The 17,389-nt window shown below is 40.3% G+C and overlaps 1 protein-coding gene across 1 annotated transcript in view; it reads left to right on the top strand.

Moving 5' to 3' along the window:
* BPGM (bisphosphoglycerate mutase) overlaps window positions 1-15,049 on the top strand; it is a 31,861-nt gene extending 16,812 nt beyond the window's left edge. The window contains exon 3 of the mRNA XM_030853878.2: window positions 13,651-15,049. Within this exon, the coding sequence (XP_030709738.1) occupies window positions 13,651-13,829 (179 nt within the window). The 3' untranslated portion in view covers window positions 13,830-15,049. The remainder of the gene's footprint in view (window positions 1-13,650) is intronic.
* Window positions 15,050-17,389: the final 2,340 nt, after the last annotated feature.

Genomic DNA, 17,389 nt, shown 5'->3' with positions numbered 1-17,389 from the left:
ACTTTTCTTCTGAAGGTCTTTTTTTTTTTTTAATTTGGATGTACAGAACTAAATTAACTTTCAGAGATTAATGAAATAGAAGTGACCTTAAATTATAACTCCTATCCCTATCACTATAAATAGGCTACGCGGTACGCGGGCCTCTCACTGTTGTGGCCTCTCCCATTGTGGAGCACAGGCTCTGGACGTGCAGGCTCAGTGGCCATGGCTCACGGGCCCAGCCACTCCGTGGCATGTGGGATCCTCCCGGACCAGGGCACGAACCCGTGTCCCCTGCATTGGCAGGTGGACTCTCAACCACTGCGCCACCACGGAAGCCCCTAGAAAATGTTTTTACTTGGGGGATAATTGATTTAAAGCAGTGGTGTTTATGCTGGAAGAGGTAAATTGTACCAAGAGTAGGAAGTATGTGTAGAGAAAGGTGTGAGGCTGGCAGATGCCTGAAGGAGAGGAGAAGGGAGGTGAATGGGAGGGAGACAGGGAATAGAAATGGTAGGGCTGGTGGCCAGGGAGGATGGCAGACATTCAGGGAAAAAAACTGGCAGAAAAGTCAGAATATACCACTAGGCACAAGCGAATAGCTGGGGAAGCAAATGAAGTGGAGTGAGGATTGCGGTTTGTCCATAGGAAGACATAAGAGTAGTTTGTAGTCTCAGCTCAGCCATCCTGGGGAGGAGAACAACTTTGTTCCCTTTTGGCCTATAGTACCCCCTGGTGGTACTGTTGTTAAGATTCATCAAATTCTTTGATGTTGCTAAGATTCCCTGTACTAACTTCCATGCCTCACATGGAAGAATTACTGCATGTGCCTGAAATAGACTGGACTAGATTTTAGGATCACATCATACATTAGTTGTCATCTTTTGTTTTAGGGGTCCTCTAAAGGCCAATCTCCACTAATAGAATTCTCTTGCAGTGTGTACTGAAAAATTAGATCCAACTATTCTATGTCACAGCTCTAAGAATTAAGCATAAGTCACTTTCCCAAAGATCAGAAGAAATAGTGTATGTTATTTCTCCCATCATTTCTGTTAATTTAGTGAGATTTCAGCCCTTTTAAAATTTATTGTAGATGTATATGCTCACTGGAATAAGAATACTAGCATCTGTCCTCTTTTCTTGCATGTCTAACTTTTTTTAATGTTTATTTTTTACTTATTTATTTTTCTTATTAGTCATCAATTGTATACACATTAGTGTATACATGTCAATCCCAATCTCCCAATTCAGCTGACTACCACCACCACCACCACCACCGCTTTCCCCCCTTGGTGTCCATACGTTTGTTCTCTACATCTGTGTCTCTATTTCTGCCCTGCAAACCGGTTCATCTGTACCATTTTTCTGGGTTCCACCTATATGCGTTAATATACGATATTTGTTTTTCTCTTTCTGACTTACTTCACTCTGTATGACACTCTCTAGATCCATCCACGTCTCTACAAATGACCCAGTTTCGTTCCTTTTTATGGCTGAGTAATATTCCATTGTATATATGTACCACATCCTCTTTATCCATTTGTCTGTCGATGGGCATTTAAGTTGCTTCCATGACTTGGCTATTGTAAACAGTGCTGCAATGAACATTGGGGTGAATGTGTCTTTTTGAATTATGGTTTTCTCTGGGTATAAGCCCAGTAGATGGATTGCTGGGTCATATGGTAATTCTATTTTAAGTTCTTTAAGGAACTGCCATACTGTTCTCCATAGTGGCTGTATCAATTTACATTCCCACCAACAGTGCAAGAGGGTTCCCTTTTCTCCACACCCTCTCCAGCATTTGTTGTTTGTAGATTTTCTGATGATGCCCATTCTAACTGGTGTGAGATGATACCTCATTGTAGTTTTGATTTGCATTTCTCTAATACTTAGTGATGTTGAGCAGCTTTTCATGTGTTTCTTGGCCATCTGTATGTCTTCTTTGGAGAAATGTCTATTTAGGTCTTCCGCCCATTTTTGGATTGGGTTGTTTGTTTTTTTAATATTGAGCTGCATGAGCTGTTTATATATTTTGGAGATTAATCCTTAGTCCGATGATTCATTTGCAAATATATTCTCCCATTCTGAGGGTTGTCTTTTCGTCTTGTTTATGGTTTCCTTTGCTGTACAAAAGCTTTTAAGTTTCATTAGGTCCCATTTGTTTATTTTTGTTTTTATTTCCGTTACTCTAGGAGGTGGATCAAAAAAGATCTTGCTGTGATTTATGTCAAAGAGTGTTCTTCCTATATTTTCCTCTAAGAGTTTTCTAGTGTCCGGTCGTACATTTATTTGAGATATTTCTTGTTTCTTGAGGTAGGCTTGTATAGCTGTAAACTTCCTTCTTAGAACTGCTTTTGCTACATCCCATAGGTTTTGGATCGTCGTGTTTTCATTGTCATTTGTCTCTAGGTATTTTTTGATTTCCTCTTTGATTTCAGTGATCTCTTGGTTACTTAGTAATGTATTGTTTAGCCTCCATGTGTTTGTGTATTTTACGTTTTTTTCCCTGTAATTGATTTCTAATCTCATAGCATTGTGGTCAGAAAAGATGCTTGATATGATTTCAATTTTCTTAAATTTACTGAGGCTTGATTTGTGACCCAAGATGTGATCTATCCTGGAGAATGTTCCGTGCACACTTGAGAAGAAAGTGTAATCTGCTGTTTTTGGATGGAATGTTCTATAAATATCAGTTAAATATATCTGGTCTATTGTGTCATTTAAAGCTTCTGTTTCCTTATTTATTTTCATTTTGGATGATTTGTCCCTTGGTGTAAGTGAGGTGTTAAAGTCCCCCACTATTATTGTGTTACTGTCAATTTCCTCTTTTACAGCTGTTAGCAGTTGCCTTATGTGTTGAGGTGCACCTATGTTGGGTGCATATATATTTATAATTGTTATATCTTCTTGGATTGATCCCTTGATCATTATGTAGTGTCCTTCCTTGTCTCTTGTAACATTCTTTATTTTAAAATCTATTTTATCTGATATGAGTATTGCTACTCCAGCTTTCTTTTTGTTGTTGTTGTTGTTGTTGTTGTTGTTTTGCTTTTTTGCAGTACGCGGGCCTCTCACTGTTCTGGCTTCTCCCGTTGCGGAGCACAGGCTCCGGACGCACAGGCTCAGCGGCCATGGCTCATGGGCCCAGCCGCTCCGCGGCATGTGGGATCTTCCCGGACCGGGGCATGAAGCCGTGTCCCCTGCATCGGCAGGCAGACTCTCAACCACTACGCCACCAGGGAAGCCCTCCAGCTTTCTTTTGATTTCCTTTTGCATGGAATATTTTTTTCCATCCCCTCACTTTCAGTCTGTGTGTGTCCCTAGGTCTGAAGTGGGTCTCTTGTAGACAGCATATATATGGGTCTTGTTTTTGTATCCATTCAGCAAGCCTGTGTCTTTTGGTTGGAGGATTTAATCCATTCATATTTAAGGTAATCATCGATATGTATGTTCCTATGACCATTTTCTTAATTGTTTTGGGTTTGTTTTTGTAGGTCCTTTTCTTCTCTTGTGTTTCCCACTTAGAGAAGTTCCTTTAGCATTTGTTGTAGAGCTGGTTTGGTGGTGCCGAATTCTCTTAGCTTTGCTTGTCTGTAAAGCTTTTGATTTCTCCATCGAATCTGAATGAGATCCTTGCTGGTAGAATAATCTTGGTTGTAGGTTCTTCCCTCTCATCACTTTAAGTGTATCATGCCACTCCCTTCTGGCTTGTAGAGTTTCTGCTGAGAAATCAGCTGTTAACCTTATGGGAGTTCCGTTGTATGTTATTTGTTGTTTTTCCCTTGCTGCTTTCAGTAATTTTTCTTTGTCTTTAATTTTTGCCAATTCGATTACTATGTGTCTCGGCGTGTTTCTCCTTGGGTTTATCCTGTATGGGACTCGCTGCGCTTCCTCGACTTAGGTTGCTATTTCCTTTCCCATGTTAGGGAATTTTTCTAGTATAATCTCTTCAAATATTTTCTTGGGTCCTTTCTCTCTCTCTTCTCCTTCTGGGACCCCTATAATGCGAATGTTGTTGCATTTAATGTTGTCCCAGAGGTCTCTTAGGCTGTCTTCATTTCTTTTCATTCTTTTTTCTTTAGTCTGTTCCGCAGCAGTGAATTCCACTGTTCTGTCTTCCAGGTCACTTATCCATTCTTCTGCCTCAGTTATTCTACTATTGATTCCTTCTAGTGTTTTTTCATTTCAGTTATTGTATTGTTCATCTCTGTTTGTTCTTTAATTCTTCTAGATCTTTGTTAAACATTCCTTGCATCTTCTCGATCTTTGCCTCCATTCTTTTTCCAAGGTCCTGGATCATCTTCACTATCGTTATTCTGAATTCTTTTTCTGGAAGATTGCCTATCTCCATTTCATTTAGTTGTTTCTCTGGGGTTTTATATTGTTCCTTCATCTGGAATATAGCCCTCTGCCTTTTCATCTTGTTTATCTCTCTGTGAATGTGGTTTTTGTTCCACAGGCTGCAGGATTTTAGTTCTTCTTGCTTCTGCTCGCATGTCTAACTTTCAAGAGTTCATGTATGAAGGCTTCCTGTGGTACTTGACAAATTCTTAACCTAAAAGAAAACATCCTATTGAATTTGGATACTGACTTTCCAAGACTCCAAATATTAAGTGAATCTCCCTTACTTTAAGGGGAAAATATAGATTTTTGTTTTATAGGAAAGATTACTGGCTAATTTATTTGTGTGTATGTGTTTATGGTGTTAAAAAATGTCATAAAATGTAACATTTTAATTGTCAATTTATTTTTATAGTGAATTTATATGACTACACACCCCCCTATTTTCTGGTTAATACCTGTTATCCGTTGCAATTATTAACAGCATCTCCTTTCACTTTCAAAAGTGCCCAGCTTGGAGGATTATATGGTCACGTTATAAGAAAGTTAGCTTTCATCTGTATTAAGAATGAATCTTTGAAATGAGTGTGACCAGATTGCATATTCCCTATAAATATGAAAGTTGCTAAATTCTTTGCATTGATTACAAAAGTAAAAATGCATGTCGTTGTAGACTGATCTGATTCCTAGTCATGTTTTCTAGATATGTTTATGTAAGATTCTCCCATATAAACAGGATCTTTCAAGGAAGTGGGAATTTTTCCCCATATTGTCCTTAAAATGCTTGATAGACTTCAAGCATCTTACCTTCTGCTAGGGAGGAGTGTGGTAACTGATAGAATCAATGACAGCATACTGTCCTATCATAAAAATACTTTATTGTAACTTTGAAGGAAGAATGATGACCCAGTCACATAGCTAATTAAGAAATTGGTCTACCCTGAAGTCTCCAAGTGCCTTAAGATCTTTGACTAAGAGTATACTAGTGTTACTAATTTACTCTAGATTGTATGTACCTCAGCAGTGGAGAGTGTTGTTAGTTCCTTAGATGTTATTTTGTTTCTCAAATATTTGGTGCTATGATTTTACCCTATAGTCAGTCAAGTCCTGCCTGACACTTCTTCCATTTGTGGGAAAGAAGACAGATGCTGTTGAAGGAAAATGAAACCCAGACAGACCTCAGATGGCTTAGCCATGATCACGATAAGTATTTGGAGTCATGAACTCCGCCTAAACCCAGTTCACTGAGTCTCCACACACAATTACCGCCTGGGCTGTTTTGTTTTAAATTTTTTCTAAAAAGTAGCCCTTCTGTTGATCTATTCTGTTCGGAATAGTACGTTGTGAGAAGCTGAGTCAAGAGTATCTTTGGCAAGTAAACCATAAAAAGGTAGTTTCATGCAACTAATTGAGTCTTACATTATTATTGCTTTTACCTTAACATTGTGGTCTGTGAATGACACTTCCTAGTATAGCTATACCAGGTGGCCCTTTTTTGAGTGCACACTGTGTGCTAAATGCAGTTCTAGGCATTTTGCATATGTATCTTGTTTCTTGTAGGAACTAGAACAAGTCTCTGAACTCACTGGAAAGCTATGGTTCAATATTTTGACTTTGTTCAATACTTTGTTTTACTCTGCTATTTAATGTAGCTAAGTCATGCTTTTTAAATTTCATTTGAGCAATTGTTGACTGTTTGCATTTTATTTTGTTTGTTTTGTTTTTTAGATTCCACATATAAGTGAGATCGTACGGTATTTGCCTTTCTCTGATTTCACTTAGCATAATGCCCTCTAGATCCATCCATGTTGTCACAAATGGCAAGCTTTCTTTTTTTTAATGGCTGAGTAATATTGTATATATGCACCACATCTTCTTTATCCATTCATCAATGAACACTTAGGTTGCTTCCATATCTTGGCTATTATAAATAATGCTACAGTGAACATCGGTGTGTGTGTATCTTTTTGAAAAAAATTTTTCTTTTCTTGGCCGCAACCATATGGCTTGTGGGACCTTAGTTCCCTGACCAGGGACCGAACCCGGGCCCTTGACAGTGAAAGTGCAGAGTCCTAACCAGTGGACCACCAGGGAATTACATGTATCTTTTTGAATTAGTGTTTTTGTTTTCTTTGGATAAATATCCAGAAGTGAAATTGCTAGATAATATGGTAGTTCTATTTTTAATTTTTTGAAGAACCTCCATACTGCTTTCTATAATGGCTACACCAATTTACAATCCTACCAGCATTGCACAGGGTTCCCTTTTCTGCACATTCTTGCCAACAGTTGTTATTTGTTGTCTTTTTGATGATAGCCATTCTGACAGGTGTGGGGTGATATATCACTGTGGTTTTAATTTGCATTTCCCTGATGATTAGTACTGTTGAGCATCTTTTTTATGTGTCTGTTGGCCATCTGTATTTCCTCTTTGGAAAATGTCTATTCAGGTCCTCTGCACGTTTTTTAATCAGGTTGTTTGGTTTTTTGATGTTGAGGTATATTAGTTCCTTGTATATTTTGGATATGAACCCCTTATCGGATATATCATTTGCAAATATGTTCTCCTATCCAGAATGCTGCCTTTTGGTTTGTTGATAGCTTCCTTGTCTGTGCCAAAGCTTTTTAGTTTGGTGTAGTCCCATGGAATGCTTTACTTTTAACTTGATAGTAGTTCTTAATCCCTTCAGAATAAAGAAGACTTAAAACAGACATAAGAAATATTATATAGTGAGAAAATTCCTGCTTAAGGGACTGCTTTACTGATTTGTGGCAGCATAAACAATTGCCTAACAAGTCCGGATTACAGCAGGGCCCACCTCTTGCCAAGCACCACCACGAACACTCCTAACCCAGGCGTAGTGTCTAACAACACCCTGTTCCTTAGCACTCCAGACAGGTGTGTGTTTCTTTCTCTGCGGTTGGCGTAGTCACTTCGTGTTTGTTTCCTGCTGGCCCACATTGAAGGAGAAGCCAGGTACTGAACTGAAGCACTGGATGTAGTCTGCATCTTGCCAGCAGAAGTGGATTGTTTAGTCTGGGTTCAAGAAAGGACTAGGCAGGGCTTCCCTGGTGGCGCAGTGGTTGAGAGTCCACCTGCCAATGCAGGGGACACGGGTTTGTGCCCCGGTCCAGGAGGATCCCACATGCCGCGGAGAGGCTGGGCCCGTGAGCCATGGCCCCTGAGCCTGCGCGTCTGGAGCCTGTGCTCCGCAATGGGAGAGGCCACAACAGTGAGAGGCCCGCATACTGCAAAAAAAAAGAAAGGACTAGGCAGTTTCAAGTTTGGAGTAAGAGTGGCATGCAAGACAGACTTGACCCCTGAAGAACTGTGTGCAGCTGCACATGTAACAAGGCAAAGAAGTGACAAGGTGAAATTAGAGACTCGAGGAGAGGTCAGCTGGGACTTGCTGTGGGGATGGGGACTGACCAGTCAGTCACCTTTGGTATTCTGTAGTGGGATATTTTCAGAAGTAGCAGTCAGGCCTGTCTTCTGTGAAGCAAATGCTTATCTAGTGGTGTGGCTAAGCTTTCTCTTATTATAAGTATAATTGATTTATAGAAACCTTCATTTTTAAAAGTTGTAGGCCACTTAACTATAAAATTAGATGTAGAATGGATTCTTCTCTCTACCTTATTCTAAATTAGAGGCCGTTATACTGTCATCATGTTACATGATTCAAATAACCCATTTCCAGTTGTTCCCCAGCCAATCTTTAAGTTGTACATGGATACCATTCAAATCTAAAAGAATTATAATTAAAAATAGGTAAGCCATATATGAAATTCAGAATCTCTTCTGTCAGCTCTTATTTTGGCAATAGAAGAATACAGTACTCTTATCACAGATCACCTATCAGTGGGGTTTGGATTGTGACTAACTCAATTGGGAAAGGGAAGCGGGGCATGGGTGGAACCTCACAGCTGAATGATTTGATCGGAGCTGTTTTCCTCTCTCTCTGTCATCCTCAAAAATAAGCATTATGGAATTGGAGTTTCCTCTTGTCCTGTAACAGATGTCTCCCTGAACATCTTTCCTCCTGTTTCCTGATATTCAAAGATTTTGAGCACACAGTTTGGAGAACACCAAAGAAAATATATAGAAGACAAATTTAATTTGACTTTTTTTCTTAGTAAGGTAATAAAGGAAACACAGTCTTTAACCAAAGCTTCAACAGTAAAGGACTAGATTTAATTTGAAAGCTCAGAGAGTTCAGATTCATTCATTTCAGCTATGTGCCAAGGGTCCATTAAATCAGGTACTGTACTATTCTTGGTACAGGGATACAGCACCTAGAATTGGACATACAAAGTCCTTACTTTTGAGGAGCATACATCTCCCTTTTGATTTCCTTCTGAAACTTAGCTGGTCCTGTACCTCCGAGAAAGTCCTCAGAGTGCTTTCACATATAGGCTTTAGGCATTAGCGTTTCTAGTTAACATTTTATTCCTAATAGCCTTTATTTGTAAGAAGTAGATTCATATAATACATATAGTTGTGATATTGGATCATAAAGCTAAATCATTTCTGGATCCTAGCAGCAACACATGATAGAATTCCTTACAGTAGAACAAACATTTACTAAAGTCTTGCAGCATATAAGGCACTGTTTTGAGAGCATGGGTGACACAAGGATGTATAAAACATGGTCCCTTATAATCCCGGTGGGAGAAGTGAGCATTTGCTCAGCCACTTCTAACAGAAGGCGAGTGGGAGTGCTGTATATATGTGCAGTGATCTTAATTACTGTCTGTGGTTCCTGTTCCTGCTACAGTGACTCAGGGGAGTCGTCGAAGGTACAGATTTGACTTTCTGAAGTTAGTCCTGTATGCAGAAAATGAAGTTGTTTGAATTTCTTCCTATTTTGGCTTTGAGCTACTCCTTTGACTTACCACCAAATTTTCATTATTTCTTATTTAAAATATCCCAATCATTTAAATGGATAGCAGTTAACTCCCAGACGCTCCTACATGAAGATTCAAGAATTAAAGACAATGGTTGGGGGTTGGAGAAGGGGCAGTGATAGAGATGGGTCGATGCAGGATTAGATGTTTCCCTTCAGAACGTTCTTGGATGCTGTATCAAACAATCTAAGCCATTATCAGAGGATGTGATATCTGGCCATGCGTTTTAACTTTCAAATGATGTTGCAGTTAATGAATTTGTAATACGATATTACATAATATAGTATCGATTCAGGTTGGTTTAATCCAATGCAGATGCATTTTTCTAGCCTTAGGAGTTCTGCTTGCTTAACTCTCTTAGGACAAAGAATGTGGCTTATGCCAAAACTGAGTAATGAGTAATGGCTTCATTGTGGTTTTTCCTCATTTGCTATTTTAAAAAGCCAGTCGCTTAAGTCTCATTGACTGATTATTAACCAGTCTAAGTATTTTAAATATTTGGAAGTAATTAGTCTGCTGTGTGAATGGCTTGAGTAGTCATTAAAGTGGAATGTCAACTTTATTTATTGGAAACATTTCTATTTTTGTTGAGCCCTCCTTTCTTTATAAGTGAAACATTATAGTTCTCGTGGCCTTTGTTAGTTGGCTCTTCCATTTGGTCCCACACAAAAGTGGGTTTTTATCTAAGCCTTAGGCATGAGCTTGAGAGTGGTGCTCTTAAAGAAAGGGCTTGTTAGATCTGGTTGGATCTGAGGCCATGGTCAGATGAGTTCCATGTGTGCCCCTCTTCCCCTGCCAAAGACCCAGAACTTTTTTCTGAGGTCACAGACTGCAAACCCTCAACCTGGCCCATCATGATCCCAGTGTGTTAGGTATTTCAAGGGGATCAGACAAATCTGTTGATCCCTTTACTAGTCTTGAAAACATGAGAACACTTGGTGCTGGTGTCCAGTTAGCACCCAGCCCTTCACAAGTGCAGAGCATGAACACAAACATTCTCCTCTCTCCTTATGCTGTGGTGGACACAGCCATAGACAAGTCAGACGACCAGAGTTGAAGTCCTGGAATTTGGGAATTTAAAAAAAAGGTCTAATTTTACTACCTTAACAGTCTGGTGACTCGAAGAGTTTTATTTAACTTCTCTGGATCTGTTTAGTAGTTTTTTAAACAGCTTTCTTGAGGTATAATTCACATGACATACAGTTCACCCATTTAAAGTGTTCAGTTCAGTGGCTTTTCACAGAGCTGTATTTTCATAGAGTTGTATATTCACAGAGTTACCCATCTATCACCACAGTCAATTTCAGAACATTTTCATTACCCTCAAAAGAAACTCCATACCTAGCTATTACTGCCCAGTCCTCCCATTCCCTCTGGCCCTAAGCAACCCCAGATCTATTTATGTCACTATAGATTTGCCTATTCTGGACATTTCATAGAAATGGACTCATACAATATGTACTCTGTGACTGGCTGCTTTCACTTAGCATAATGTTTTCAAGGGTTGTCAATGTTTAGCATGCATCAGCACTTCTTTCCTTTTTATTGCCAAATAATATTCCATTGCATGGATCTGCCACATTTAATTTACCCACTCATCAGTTGATGGACATTTAGACTGTTTCCATCTTCTATTATGAATAATGCTGCTGTGAGGGTTCGTGTATGGGTTTTTGTGTGGACATGTGTTTTCATTTCTCTTGGGTATATATATATATACCTAGGAGTGAAATTGCAGGGTCCCATGGTAATTCTGTGCTTACCTGTTTGAGGAATTGCCAGACTTGTTATCCAAAGATTCCACAGGATTTTATACTCTTAATTTTACAGTGTATTAGGATTTCAGTTTCTCTATATCCTTAGCGGTCACCTGGCTCTAAACCACGTGCTGTTGCATTCCTCTCTGGCTATCTCCAGGGGATGTGGGTGGCAGCTACTATGCAGCCAGCTGACAGATCTGACCCGGGAGGGTCCGAGGGCTTTTAGAATCCCAGGCAGTCATCTCCCAGCTAAACAGCTGGCTGTCTGGTCTGAATTTATCTGTTCTTGCCAGCTTTAGTTTGGGATGGTAATCTTGTGTAGGGTTGCAGTGTGGGGATGGGGGCTTGGCAGGGCAAAGGAGTGTTTTAGTAGCCTACCCTTTAAATCTTCTACCTAGAAGAGAATTCGTAGTACAGAAAGAAGAAGCACTTGTTGGGCTATACTTTCTCATGTATGTTCTCTTGTAAGTCCATTCCTCCTGCCCCACAGGGTTTGTAATAGTGGTAGAGAAGAGTGTGTGTTTCTTTTTTTAATTAGACAGAGGCAGTGGAGGCCCAGAGAGGTTACTTACCTAAAGTTATATATTATACTTGTTAGTATTTGGAAGGGGACTAGCAAAGGAGGAGATGGGATGTGTACTTAGAATAGACCCTGACTTCCAAGTTATGATCCTTTCCATTGTTTCATAGCTGTTTGAGTATACAGCTTGTGCATAAGAGTGCATAAGGCAGCTCTTCTGAACCTAGAAATGAGATTCTAATAAAGAACCACCCCAGCGGCTGAGGTCCAGCGCTATGATTCTGTGACTGGTGCTCATAGTTATGACCAAAGTTAAAATGACACAGTGCATTGATAACTAACTGCTACTAACTTATTCTGCCATTCTCACCTTCCAAGATGGACCCTTGCACTCCCCTCAGAACTTGCTCTGCCCTGGGTCCTTTCTATTAATAAAGAACAGAAGTATATGGTTAGAATTTAGAAGTCTATATAATAAAATTGTGTTTTTAAAGTAGATAATTTGAATACTTTCAGTCACCTTTTAATTGGCTTAACTCCATCTTTTTAGGTCTCCTCTCTTCTCTTTGCCCATTTTGAACTCAGAGGAACTTGAAAGACATTGTGCACTAGTTACATACACCTGCGTTTCAGTCTAGGCTTTGCTATTTACTGCCTGTGTGACCTTGAGTTGTTTGCTTAACCTCTGTGTGTCAGAAATTGTTACATGGAAAAATAATGGTGCATATCTTCCTAGGATTGCAACGGTGATTAAATAAGTTAATACACATAAAGTGCTTAGAAGAGTACCTGGCATGCGGAATGTACTCAGTACATGTTAGCTGTTTATTGTTTTTTAAAAACACTCATAATAATAGAAACCTTATCACGACCACTGCTGCTACCATCCTTGCTACAACTCCAGCTCTTCTGGTCAAAATTGAACAACCTATGATTCAGGTTATCTATTTATTAAAAAAAATTTTGTGGGAGCGTACTGTACGGCATGTGGGATCTTAGCTCCCCGACCAGGGATCGAACCTGGGCCCTTGGCAGTGAGAGCGCGGAGTCCTAACCCCTGGACCACCAGGGAATTCCCTGATTCAGGCTATTTAAAAAAGAACTGAGGGAATTGCCTGGTGGTCCAGGGGTTAGGACTCCACGCTTTCACTGCCTCGGGCGTGGGTTCAATCCCTGGTCAGGGAACTAAGATCCCGCAGGACGCGCAGTATGCCGAAAATAAGTAAGTAAGTAAGTAAATAAATAAATAAGTAAAATTTTTAAAAAATAAAAAAAGAATTGAAGGTGATTTGTCCATTACACATACCTTTCTCTCGTAGCAGTTGGGCTGTTAAGGGACAGCAGGAGAACGAGACCTGTTTACAAGGCATGTCGATCAACCTTCTTTTGATTCCTCTTGATTGTATTTCCTGAGCACCTAGGGGAGAGTTCCTCCTTGACTGGGTCTAGCCCAGGGCATCCCATGCTCACTCAGTGTTGGAAAACCAGCCACTTTCTAATCAATTGAACTAGATTTTGAGGTTAATTTTAGCCAGCCTGGGGACAACATATAAAAGGAAAAAAACCGGAAAACCCCCTAGTTCACTTTCAGATTTTTCAAGATTGATTTCTGCGGAAAACCAGTAACACACATGTGAGCATGGAGAGAATAATTTTCATTTCTTTAAGATTTAGATAGGAAACAACCAGGAACAGTTTGCCCCAAAAGGTATTTACTGTCCCAAGATTTAATGTAATTTGAATTTCTGTCTTAGCTTTTTTTTTAAAAAAAAAAAACTTCTGAGGGACTTCCTTGGTGGTGCAGTGTATAAGACTCTGCGCTCCCAATGCAGGGGGCCCAGGGTTTGATCCCTGTTCAGGGGACTAGATCCCACATGCTGGAACTAAGAGTTCGCATGCCACAACTAAGGAGCCCGCCTGCCGCAACTAAGACCTGGCACAACCAAATAAATAAGTAAGTAAATAAATAAAACTTCTGGGACGCCCTTGGCTTCCAGCAACTATAGCTGGAATCCCTCACAGTACCTGGTGTGGTTCCAAACATGCAGTTAATATGGGACTAAGTGAATGTGTAGTTAATTAAGTAAACACAGCTTCCTCCTGGGTTGTCTTTAACGCCTTGCTCCTCCCTGTCTTAATCTCCAGGTATCTCAGATGAAGACATTATCAACATTACTCTTCCTACTGGAGTCCCCATTCTCCTGGAACTGGATGAGAACCTGCATGCCGTTGGACCTCACCAGTTCCTGGGCAACCAAGAGGCTATCCAAGCAGCCATTAAGAAAGTAGAGGATCAAGGAAAAGTGAAACGTGCTGACAAATAAAATCTTTCCCACGTGCTGGCTAGGGATAGCTGTAGAAGGAGTGGTATGCGGTGTGTTATGGGTGCTGAGCTCACTTTTTTTTTTTTTCTCCCCCGCTGATTTTTCCTGATTTTTCCAGATCTAGGCTGTGGGGTAGAGTTTGTATAAGTAACTAGGTAACTTATGTTGGCCCAGATAAAGGCTTTAGGATGCCTGAGTGCTAATGTCATAAGCCTTATGCGTTAGCCCCTGCCGGCCCCGTTTGAATTAGTCACTAAGTTAGTCACCAGTGGGGCTTAATCAATGTCATAAGTTTCCAAGATGGGGGAGCAACAAGTGGAGGTCAAGTTCAAGGTATTCCTCATTCAATAAATCAGTATAGAGTGACCACTGACAGGCACTACTTACTCCAATAAGTAGTTCACAGTTATATTTACTGAGACTTTCTAGGATGATAATAAAGGGCATTAGATAACACACTATACTTAAGTATTTATTACTAGTCTTTTCCTCTAGGGAGAGGGATGCTTTGATAGGTTAAGACCAGAGGCCCATTAAATGGGAGAGTCATGGATGGATTCCTCCAAGACAGCCAACAACAAACACCAAGGCCCTTTGCCTCATGACATTTGGTGGAATTCCTCTCTGGCTGCTAGAATTAGCAGCATATAGACAGCTATAGCTGTTCGTGTTCTCTTTTTGTTTTATTTTTGTTTTTTAAACTTTAATTTTGGGGTCTTTAAAATTAATTTAAAAATAAGTTCTGTGACTGAAAATGGTACCATCCCAAGAATTTCCATGTGATTCATAAATATTAAGTATAGGCTGCTGAATTATTCTCTGCTCTTATCTTCCTATAACACAAAGAGTTGTACTTATTTCAACACGTAGACATGCCTAATTCTCTAAAAATTGAAGGTCAGGTCGGGGGAAGGTAGAATATAGTGGGTGTAATTTTATTCACTTGAACAGGGGAAATGGTATATTCGCACTTGTCATGTACATTTGTTCTTTATCTGCGGAGGGCAAAACATTATGGTACGTAGTCTGTAGTATTCAGGGTAGGCCACAGACAGAATTGACTGCTTATCAATCTTAATGATATAGGATGTTTTTAGATGCTGGAGATAGGTAAGTGATCATTTCTTTAAGCTACTGCCTTATTTCAGAGCAAGTGACATATATTTCAGTGATAAAGTCATGTAAACAATTTACAACTATAAAAGCTGTTACAGATATCACCAGTTTTTCATGGTTTTCCATTGGTGGATTGGTTTATTTGTATCCATTTTATAGTAATACTGTCATTAGAAGGAAACTAATTCTAAAACCCTTGCTACTGCTTGCTTGGTCTCTACTGATCCTTAAATCAAGACTTAGAGCATCAGCTGAAAAGAAGAAATTAACCTAGTTTGCTCACAGCTGGCTGCATCTGTGATGCATAAGGACATGGAACGTGGATGCTTGACGTTCCTGACCAACTACTGGCTTTTCTGCCGTAGTCCTTCTTTTCACAGTTCTGTTGCCTAACCACATAACACTGTTTATAATTCAGAGATCAGGGCCAAGAATACAACTACCAGATCTTCCTAGAATTCCAAACCTATGGCTAAGCTTCAACTCAGACCATTTTTGAACAGCTTCATCTCTGGAATTGGCATCTGAATTTTCCAGCCCAAGAAGTGACCATGTCTTAACACAGCTTAAGAGCCTAGAGTTGGATTCTTCCCTTGTCCTGCATCTAGATATCCACCTCCAGTGGACACCTGGCAGCATGATGTGCTCCTGCACACAGAGCTGTGCTCACACCCAGTCACTTTGGAATCTTACAGACTTCCTAAGAGAGGGATAATTTTTGCTGACACTTTCTGGTACAATTTGGTTTTTGAGATCTTGGCTGAAATAAATGAAGAGATATTTATGAAAAATTGCTGTAAAATTATTTTTAACGACTCCAGCACTTCAACCTTGAGACCACCTAGTGAATCTGTTTTCTTTGCATGGCTTACAAGGGATCCAGAATTTTTTTTTTTTTTTTTGCGGTACGCGGGCCTCTCACTGTTGTGGCCTCTCCCGTTGCGGAGCATGGGCTCTGGACGCGCAGGCTCAGTGGCCATGGCTCATGGGCCCAGCCGCTCCGCGGCATGTGGGATCTTCCCGGACTGGGGCACGAACCCACGTCCCCCGCATCGGCAGCATCGGCAGGCAGACTCTCAAACACTGCGCCACCAGGGAAGCCCGGATCCAGAATTTTTGATGTAGGTATCTTGAAATCTGCCTAACCTGCATCCTCATCTTGGCATCCTTCTGTACCACGTCAAGCTGGGACCAAAAAAATGGGGATTTTTTTAAATTTAAAAAATGATAGACAGCTTATCCAGAAATTTGGTCCTTGGAGAGGGCAGCCCATCCTGCTGCCAGGTTGGGCTTGCCCTGAAGCCAGTTAGACATGTCTCTTTTGCCCAGGCTGTAATGATTGTTTCATGCAGGTCCAGTGTGGTAAGATAAGAGCCATAACAAGATGCTACTCCTAGAGTTTTAATTTTTAAATATCTCAGATGAGTAGTGCATCCCAGTACACTCAGACTTTGTTTTTCTGAAAGAACAGAAATTCTGCCTCAGAAAATGGAAGTTCTTGCATCATCCAGTACTAATTTGAGCACTGAATTAACAAAGCATCCTCGGTTAGAGTACATAATGTCGTGTATGTTTCCTTGATAAGATGTATGAGGCAAATTTCTTAACATGATCTGGCTATTTCCAAGCTCAACCAGATTCTTTTGCTCCAGATTTGCAGACTATTTCTCATCTTGGGTCATGACCACTTTTATTAAAATGCAGTCCCTCCATGTGCACATTAATGGCAGTGGTTATTTGTCTTCTGGCCTGGGAAGCCTGCCCAGGCTCTATAGTTTTTGTGAAAATGCTTTTTTTTGGTCAGTGTGTGAGCTGGTTAACCCAACTGCCCCATCGGACAGCAGTTGGGCAACTTGGTGGCCAGAAGCAGAAGTCTTCCTGATCATGATGACAGTCTCAGAAAAGAGAAGCCAGAGGTCATGTACATTTCCCCCCATTCCTACTATGTAGTTATAGTTTTTTATTTTTCTAGCTCCTTTGTGTTTATGACAGAATGAGGTAGGGGAACCAGCTTTACTAGACAGAAGATTCATCCTTCCCAGCGTCATTTTTAATTTATTTTTATGCTTTTACATAAAGTGGCAAGCCTCTTTTCAAAGTTCAGCTTTCCTCTTACCTGGAAAGTCTTTCATACGTTCAGATTGCCTCAACATTGCAGGCCCTGATCGTTTCTCCTGTTTTTGTCTTCTGCATGGTTGGATTTTGCAAGTTTGGGGCTCACTTACGTAACACTGTTCGTTGTATTAAATCATGCCTGGCCTCTCAGAAGATCTGGCTGTGACAGATGCCGTGTTATGCTGTAGCCTGATGGTTTCCACATCGGTCTGTGAGGGGACTTTGATCCCAAGGGGAATATGAAGCATCCGTTCTATAAGAATATTTTAATCATACAATCTCCCTCTAGTGACAAAGCTATTTGGCAAAATGATAGGCAGAATTTAAGT

Source organism: Globicephala melas, chromosome 9, assembly GCF_963455315.2.
Source record: "Globicephala melas chromosome 9, mGloMel1.2, whole genome shotgun sequence".
Lineage (NCBI taxonomy): Eukaryota > Metazoa > Chordata > Mammalia > Artiodactyla > Delphinidae > Globicephala > Globicephala melas.
This window is presented reverse-complemented; position numbering and strand designations above follow the sequence as displayed.